This window comes from Blennius ocellaris (genome assembly GCF_963422515.1).
Source record: "Blennius ocellaris genome assembly, chromosome: 14".
NCBI classification, from domain to species: domain Eukaryota; kingdom Metazoa; phylum Chordata; class Actinopteri; order Blenniiformes; family Blenniidae; genus Blennius; species Blennius ocellaris.
In genome coordinates this window covers 7,272,082-7,280,263 of record NC_137663.1, presented here as the reverse complement: position 1 = coordinate 7,280,263, position 8,182 = coordinate 7,272,082, and the positions used below count along the sequence as shown (strand labels likewise).

Genomic DNA, 8,182 nt, shown 5'->3' with positions numbered 1-8,182 from the left:
CCACCGGACTGCGTGAATCGGCTTGTCACGTGCCCCCCCCCCCCCCCCCCCCCCCCCCGGTGTGCACGCTGTGCTCTGTAGTGATTATTTATCTGCTGTTTCCGTGACGCACAAACGACGAGTCGGCGCCTCCGGACCGACGCCACGCTCGCACTCCAGTACGTGTTCTCTTTGCCACATGTTTCGCTCTGTCTTCAAGCTTGATATCGTCCGTGTGTGATCTGCCAATGCCTTAGAGTGTGTTCCTTTGGAGGTATTTTTTCAAGGAGTGGTCCGGCGCCCGCGAGAGCCACGTCTCCCTACTTCTGCCTTTTTACGGTGACGTTCCATTCCAAGTGTAATATTGATTAGATCTCCAGCCATCCACCTGTTACAACAACTGCTCTATAAATATATAAGAAGTTATCAAATAACAACCTAGTACTGGCATCTTTTATTTATTTTTAAACTCATTTGTGGTACATGATAGTTGATAAAAGAAACACTTGATGTGTGAGTTGTTGATATTAAACCACTAGGATATTTTTCAAATCCCACACGTGTGGCTTTAAATTCATTTTTATTGAAATAAATCACATGAACATGCTGTGAAAAAGACGGTTATTTCACCACTGTTGTCGAACAATAATAAACTAAATGGGTATTTACGTTGACTGTCTAGTTTATAAACTATTTTCCTCAGACGATAGAAAACGGCGGGTATTTATGGAGTGAAACCAGAGCTAATATGAGAGGAGCTGTCAGATTATGTGGCGTAAGAACGTTGTTTGTTTTTTTTCCTTTCAAATCATAGCTGTTAAAAAGACACCAAGGCAAACGGTATTCTTTCTATTTCTCAATCTGGAGCTCCAGCATGTAAAGACAAACGTTGGCATCACTACTCAAGAAGATGTTGGAAGTACGATCTTCATAGTGTGTTACTATTTAACTTTCATTGAAAAAAAAAGTCTCAACAACAAAAAATAACAATAGTTTAACACGGGGGTGTCAAATTCATTTTAATCCATGTAATATGATCCCAAGCAGATTTGTAAACGATAGCATTAGAATCTATAAATAACTAGAGCTCTAAATCTAGAACAGAGTTTACATTGCATGTCTGTCACTTCTGGCGGTGAGTCGAGGTCAAACCCTGACCTGCAGTGTTTTGAAGCAGCTGAATAAACACTCATATTACTCAAGCCCGTCGGTTTAATCTCATTCACGACGGTTTGTCTTCCTCACAGTTCATTCAGAAGGAGGTTGGTTTGTTGGATAATAAAAGTCCACCTGCTTCAGAGCTGCTCTGAGCATGCCAAACCTGCAGGGGGGCGGTGTAGCGAGAAGCCATGATAGCCAAACAGAATCCTGTGAAAGAAACACAACGTTGTGAGGTCAATATCTGCCTCCCACACCCTTTAGATGCAACCGGATTCTGATTGGCTATCATGGCTTCTCGTTACACTGCCCCCTACAGGTTTGGCTGCTCATAGCAGCTCTGAACCAGGTGTATGTACAGTCCTTGTAAATCAGAGGAGTCAAACTCAGGTCCCCGAGGGCCGAAGCTCTGCTCTCGTTTTCCACGTCTCCCTCCACTGAATGTCCTGATGCTTCATCACCAAGTTCAGCACGAAGCCAGATAACGAGCTGCTCATTGGAATCAGCTGTGTGGAAGCAGGGAGACGTGCAAACCGTGCAGGGCTGCGGCCCTCGAGGACCGGAGTTCGACACATGTGCTGTAAATGAAGGTTTTTTTTTTTTTAAAGGTTGAGGGGGGAAATATCAAGTTCTCCTGACGGGCTCCAGGTGTGTCTCGTTACCTCCCACTGGGTCAAAGGTCAGCGTGGATCTGCTCTGGCCTCCAGTCCCTCAGGACAAACTCAATACGGTCAATGATTAACTTCACATGAGGCTCTGTGTGCCAAAAAAAAACCACTTCTGAAACCTCATTTTGCTACTTTATGTGATTGAAAAAGGACAATTCTTTAGGCTAATTGTTAGAGAATGACTGTTTTGAAGTCAAATAATTAACTTCGTCATATAGAATTGATCAATGAAAGCCTATTTACAGCAACTTAACTACCTGATGTCATTTAAAGCAAAGTTTAAAAGGTTAAAATAACTTTATTTGGCCTTTGGTGATATTTCTTTACAAAGACGAGGCTTGCATTTTTTAAGTTTAAGTTGTTCACGTCACATGAGGTGCTGTAATGACAAAATAAAAGCTGGAAAGCGTCACTGCTAAAGCACAAAATGTATAATACACTTTTATTTAATACATCTTCCAATTGTTTTGAACGTTGGTGTTCAAAAAAGGGCTCACATGTTACAATCAATGGCAAAATGGGTCAAACCAGTCAAGATCTGTCAAACAGCTTTCAGCAGGTTTTTTGTTTTTCTTATTTCACATACATTTTCTCTTTAACTGCTTTCAATTTTTTAAAACAAAAACAAAAAAAACCCCAAAGCATAAAGCGGCTCAGACGTCTCTGAGATTCCGTCCATTTATTTCCCGGCACATCCGCCGGGCAACGCAACTTAAAAAGGCAATAAATTATTGAGTGGAGTTTTAAATATAGCCACAGGTGGGAGGCGACGGTTTGTACCGCGTTACGACATTCAGCTTTTTCCTGTTCGTGAAATCTTCAGTCCACCACAAGCAGAGGGGAACTTTTAACTCTCCTTTTTTTTTTTTTTTTTTCCCCTCTCTCTCTCTTTACAGCCGTGTGACATTTCACTAAATGTAGAAAAGTAATTCTTCTTCAAATGTCTTCCAGGTAACTTTCAGCCATGCAGTTTACTTTGACTCTCCTCCACCACCTTCCAACTGGTGTTTTTAACTTTGTACAGCTTCTGGTGCCAAACCAATGCTTCAGGCTCAGTGCAACATGTGCATTAGTTTTCCTGTGTGTTACCGCCCACCCAATGCACTTTCACTTGATGGGCTCAGAGTACATTTAAAAAAAGAAAGAAGTCAACTTGGTTGCAGTACTGCGAGTGGCCTCGGGGGCGGCGATCTTTGAAAAGCTGAAGCCGCATGCACACGTCCCCTTTTCATTTGTCTGGTGCGAAGGCCTCTGTGGGATTAACTGTAACAGAAGGTTTTCACACAGCTTATGGACACGGAAGCTTAAATATGGTTGCAGGTAAAACAAAATGAAGATCTGTAAACAAATCGTGCTGGAAACAGCATCCGCCATGTTTTCTCCATCCAGAAGGGGGGTTTGTTTTTTTTTCTTCTTTTCTTTCATTCTGCTGCAGCTTCATGAGCGTTCATCTCCTTTAAATCCACCCGGGCAATCAGTCACGTCCTCTCCCAACGGAATCCTGCACTTCCTCATGGCACAAAAGAAATCGCTCACAAAGTATCAACAGTCCGGTTTGATTGGTTTTTCCTCCGATCTGCATCCAGAGGCGAGTTCACCGCCGTCCGGGGTTGGGTCCCCGCGGAGGGAGACGGCGGCCCCGGCAACCGGCCGCTCGCCGTCAGTTGTTGTGGCAGCAGGAGTAGAAATACGAGTCTTTCTTCTGGCTCAAGTCGACGCCCGTGTCTTCTGCTGGGGGGAAAAAAAACAAAAAAAAAACAAATGAAACAAGAGATCACAGCAGGAATGAGAAGCAGTTTTCCAGCCATAGAGACAAAACTGTTTACAAGATTTCTTAAATGACATCGTGGCAACTGAATGAAGCCAAACATTTAAATAACAGCAATACAAGATATCATATCAATCAATTCCATTTAAAATGGCTGAAATTCTTACTTTATTGGTTGTTACAAAGGCACAGCGACGGCCTCTGCTCAGCTGTGCATGTGTACAAATATATGACTTTTAACAGAAAAACTTTGGTTTGGGGGGGGGGGGGGGGGGGGGGGGGGGATTTGTGAATGGATCCAGTAATGATGTTTAACTTGTTTTACGAGCTAATCTATAATCAATACCGGCTGAAACAAGTGTGCAAGAGGCTCCAATCCAACGAAACCACTACAGGAAATTCAAAGAAAACATGGATTTTTTATCCCCCCCCCCCCCAACACATTTCTTAAGAGTCGCGAACACAAAAGAACACGGAGACCCGAGCTCAGATATCAGTGATGCGGCCATGAACGTTTTAATGATAATTCACTGACTTTACGCCAGAAGGTTTCATTAAAACTGGCTTCATGTCAAGATTGTAGTCATTTTCAGCACCATTTGTTTATTTTTGACATTTTCTTCACGCAATACTCTCCGCCAGGACCTGCTTTCACTATTAAAGGTTTCAGAAATAGTTTTTTATTACGCTTGCAGGGGGAAATTCTTCACATCTGCCGAGACTCACATATATTCAAATAACTTTTAATCCTTTGTGCTACTTTTCAAATTTTTTTTTTTTAAAGAGCAAATTTTGGACATCACAATGATTTATTGACTTTTACTGGACTGATTTGAAGCGTTCCGTGGTGCCATCACCATCCTCGTTAAGCTCCAGCTACAACACTTCACACAACAGGACAAAGTTGCCTGAAGATTCCACAGTAAAGGCGTCGAAGCGACAGAGGAGGCCTCCACCCGTCATGTACTCGAAGGCTGTGTCGTTGTAATCCTCAGCGATGGCCTGGAACAGTTCGTCTGGAAGAAACGAGACGGTCGATATCATGACGAGCTCCACTCACACATTGGAACCAGCGACGTTTTAAACAGATCCGTCATTAAAACGTAATAATTCTGATATTCTGGTGCCCGGCTTGTCGTTCTACAAACTGGAGGTGAGAAGATCTCATCATCACTGCCCCTCGTTAGAGCTGCTCCCTTTCAACTGGAAGCTGAAGGTGGTGATTTAAAAGGGGCTTCTCATACACACGACGTCAAAAATACTTCACCAGGAATTCTGACTGCTTCCCAAGAGTCTTCATTTGAAGGCAACAAAGAAATGAGTTCTGAGGAACACACTGCAGGTACAAAGGGGCCCGAATACGAGTTTTCTGATCAAATCTGACTGTAGGACAGTCGGAAAAAAAAAAAAAAAACTAAAATGTCAGCTGTTTTGCAAAGTGGCTTCTTTTTACATCGTCAAAGTGAGACAAACGTCCCAATCCTGCACCGGAGGAGGCGAAGCACAGGAGGATCCCGTTTGAAACAAAAAGGACCAAAATCCTCCATCAGAAAATAACCACACAACAACAAGATCTCAAGAAAAGGCTGCGAGAGGAACTCACCAACGTTGTTTCCTATTTTACTGGAGGTCTCAAAATGCCGTCCGCTGATCTCTGTGAAGCCCAACACACACACACACACACACACACACACACACACACACACACACACACACACACACACACACACACACAACACACACACACACACACACACACACACACACACACACACACACACACACACACACACACACACAAAGAAAGAAGTTTTGTCTGTGACGCAATGATTCCTAAAGACTGGGATTACCGACCCCCTCAGATGCAACCCTAAAATGTTCTTGCCAGATGCACTGCGCTTCCCGACTCCGTTTCCATTACACATGACAAACACTCAGGGCAGGGAGAGCCTCTGAATCACTCGCAGGACCGCCGTGTGAGTCTTTTTTCCCCACTGATGAAGCTCAAACCAGCTCCTCCGCTCAGCTGCGTTTCTCCTTCGTCACACACGCACAAAGAAGAGACGCGAACCGACACGCCTCAAAACCGAACCAGGCAGCAGACAGAGGGGCGGGCGTCCATCCGTTTTTAAAAACGAGAAAAAGAAATCCGAAATTTGGAATTTGTTTTCACTTTTCTAGTCAATTGAATGTTTCAGTATTGGTAAAGTAAGAGTCCTTTGGATTGCCTTGTTGCTGAGATAAGATCGATAAATAAAGCTGCTTTAAAACCCAATGTTATAAAATAGAAAATATCGGGCAAATCTGCTTTACGACTCAACATATAAACTCGGCAATGTAAAAGTGCCATTCAAATGTGAAAACAAAATATAATAACAGACAAAGAGATTAGATAAGATCTGAAACTCAAAGCTAACTAATGAACCTGCGTTCCGAAAAATCTCTCATGAGCGGCGGCGGCGGCGGCGGCGGCGCTCACCTTCAGCGAAGTCCTGAGCGTCGTGGTAGTCGATCTGACGCACGCTGCGATCCGCCACGACCAGGTCGCTCTTGGTGCCGCACAGGTAGATCTTGCAGAACTGCGGGACGAGAGACGCGACGTTAACCCGAGAGCCGGGAAGAACTGTTCCCACTGTGTGACGTGGGCGTCTTTGTACTGAATACCTGGGAAAGAATTCATTTCGGGATACAGATTACTCAAACACACTTTCACTGCATAGTTTTTCGTCAGAACACAAGCATTCACTCATTTCCATTCGACATGAGAAAGTCTCCGACCTCCTCGCAGTTCTGCAGCTCCTTCACCCAGAAGCGAGCTCGCTGGAAGCTGCTGCTGTCGGTCAGATCTGGGGAAAAAAGAGGAGCAGCATGTTGGTGTTCTCTCCCGAGAGACACTGCAGAGCGCCGCACACGTTCCACCATCCATATGGGTCAAATGAACAAATAAAGAGCACGTTGAACAAAACCAACGCTTTGGACAGATTAAACCCCGTGAAGAAGACAAGGGAGGTACAACTTTAGGAAAAAGGTGGAAGGTGGACAGAAGGTCTTAAATTAAACTTGGCGGCACTGCCGGTGAGTCACTGGGAAACGCCGCCGTCGGCAAAGTTCCCCCGAAGTGGAACCAGAGTGAGGAAACGCGTGTTCCGGCGGCGTGGAGTTACCGTAGCAGACGACGGCGGCCCGAGCGCCCCGGTAGTAGATTCTACTCATGGCTTCGTAGCGTTCGGATCCGGCCGTGTCCTGAGTGGAGAACAGAGGCGAAACACACACACACCCGCCGTCACATACGACAGAAGACCCAGTTTAACAACTTGTAAATACCTCACAAACTCCACATTTCTCACCACCGTTTAGTATCATGACACCAGAATTTGGGGGACACGGTGTGATGACGTAAACATAACAAAATACGACTCACCCATATTCCCAAGGTAATCACTTTGTCTCCCACCTGGATCGGTTTGGCGACAAAAGCAAGCTCCGATAGTCTGTCAGGAAGAGACGATGAGAGCAGCTGAACATCATGAACAGTGGCGTTCCACAAACCGACAGACTGAAGCAGCACTAATGGGGACTTCTGGGGGGGGGGGGGTGTTCTAGAGAAGAAAGGATAAGAGCCACTGCTTCGTAGCCCACGCATTTCAAGACCAACATTTGATTTTTTTCCAACACGTCTTCTCTTTTACTCGTATGAATTCACTCTTTCATCGACCCAGGAATGTTAATATTCTTGAAAGTGCTTGTCCAACGCACCGCCTCCACGGAGCGATCATGAGCTCCAAGCACCGACACGATCGCAGACTAGAGCCTTCATTGCCGCGACGCCCCCCCGAGTATAAAAATGGATGCTTCTGATGCAGGCAGGAAAATGGAAGCGGAGCAGCTGACACTCACGTTCTGGTACGGGCCGACTAAGAAGCGATGGTGCACGTATCTCTCCACCAGACTCGTCTTGCCCACGCTCTCCTTTCCCAGCATCACCACCTTGGCGTCGACGCGCATGGCGCTCATCGTGGCGGCGTCTGGAGAAGCCCCCGGGACGACAGCGCAGCAGGGGGGGGGGGGGGGGGGGGGGGGCTGGATTACGATGAGAGGGCAGCCGGCGGGCTGCTCAGGGCTCTGAAACCATATGATGAGTAACAGATGAGTTATAACGGACCGCTGTGAGACAAACGGGACAGGTGAGTCAAGGAAGCTGTGGTTCGGTCCCCCGGGGGCCGGCTGAGACAAAACGGCGTTCTCATTGCAACTCATCACATGAGGCGACAAGACGACGTAAATCAATAAAAAGACTTGTTCACACACAAACGGACCAAGACGTGCCATCGCGTCGACCTCTCCTCGAGGAGCCACGCTAATCAATCTCTTCTCTGAATTCACCGCGAGTCTTTAACTGGCGTCACGGAAACAACCCACACGGGCGCGTTTCTCGAGAAAAATCAAAACACTTATCTCCGTAAATGATGGAGAGTGCATAGTTTCAATTAGCGTTATCTTTCCAAGTCTGCCGATAATAAAGAGTCTCTCATTTGTTTGGGGTCACTTCACGGGTAAGTATGACTTCTAAGAAACAAATCCAAGCATGAAAGCAAAACCAGAGTGGAGA

At 45.7% G+C, this 8,182-nt stretch overlaps 1 protein-coding gene across 3 annotated transcripts in view; it reads right to left on the bottom strand.

Moving 5' to 3' along the window:
* Window positions 1–2,233: 2,233 nt before the first annotated feature.
* The window catches only part of rab24 (RAB24, member RAS oncogene family), a 10,974-nt gene continuing 5,025 nt past the window's right edge, over window positions 2,234–8,182 (bottom strand). Inside the window, exons 7-9 of one of the 3 annotated variants that reach the window (XM_080508628.1) lie at window positions 5,177–5,227; window positions 4,530–4,589; window positions 2,234–3,536 (exon numbers count right to left, since the gene is read on the bottom strand). In XM_080508628.1, coding sequence (XP_080364754.1) covers window positions 3,466–3,536; window positions 4,530–4,589; window positions 5,177–5,227 — 182 coding nt within the window. In that variant the 3' untranslated portion in view covers window positions 2,234–3,465. The remainder of the gene's footprint in view (window positions 3,537–4,529; window positions 4,590–5,176; window positions 5,228–8,182) is intronic. The other 2 variants (XM_080508626.1, XM_080508627.1) reach the window with 2 other exon arrangements.